Raw genomic sequence first — 205 nt, forward strand, 5'->3', positions numbered from 1 at the left:
GCCTTCGCCGTCCTTCTCCTCATCGCCGGTGCCCAGGCCCTAGCCCCCAGCCACCACCTCACCGCCCGCGACCTGGCCCGGCTGAGGGCGGTACTGGAGCGGCCCTTCACCGATGTGCAGGCCGCCTTCTATTCCATCGTGGGGCTCAGCAACCTGGGTGTGCGGGTGGCGGACGAAAAGGTGAGCAACAGAGGGTCCGGCGGCG

The 205-nt window shown here is 69.8% G+C and overlaps 1 protein-coding gene across 1 annotated transcript in view; it reads left to right on the forward strand.

Annotated features, from left to right (window-relative positions):
* Positions 1–3: 3 nt before the first annotated feature.
* Positions 4–205, forward strand: part of RPN2 (ribophorin II) — a gene marked incomplete at its 5' end in the record, with an annotated part of 19627 nt that continues 19425 nt past the window's right edge. Inside the window, one exon of the mRNA XM_010182115.1 lies at positions 4–180. Within this exon, the coding sequence (XP_010180417.1) occupies positions 4–180 (177 nt within the window). The remainder of the gene's footprint in view (positions 181–205) is intronic.

This window comes from Mesitornis unicolor, unplaced genomic scaffold (assembly GCF_000695765.1).
Source record: "Mesitornis unicolor isolate BGI_N332 unplaced genomic scaffold, ASM69576v1 scaffold42643, whole genome shotgun sequence".
In the NCBI taxonomy this organism is placed as follows: Eukaryota; Metazoa; Chordata; class Aves; order Mesitornithiformes; family Mesitornithidae; genus Mesitornis; species Mesitornis unicolor.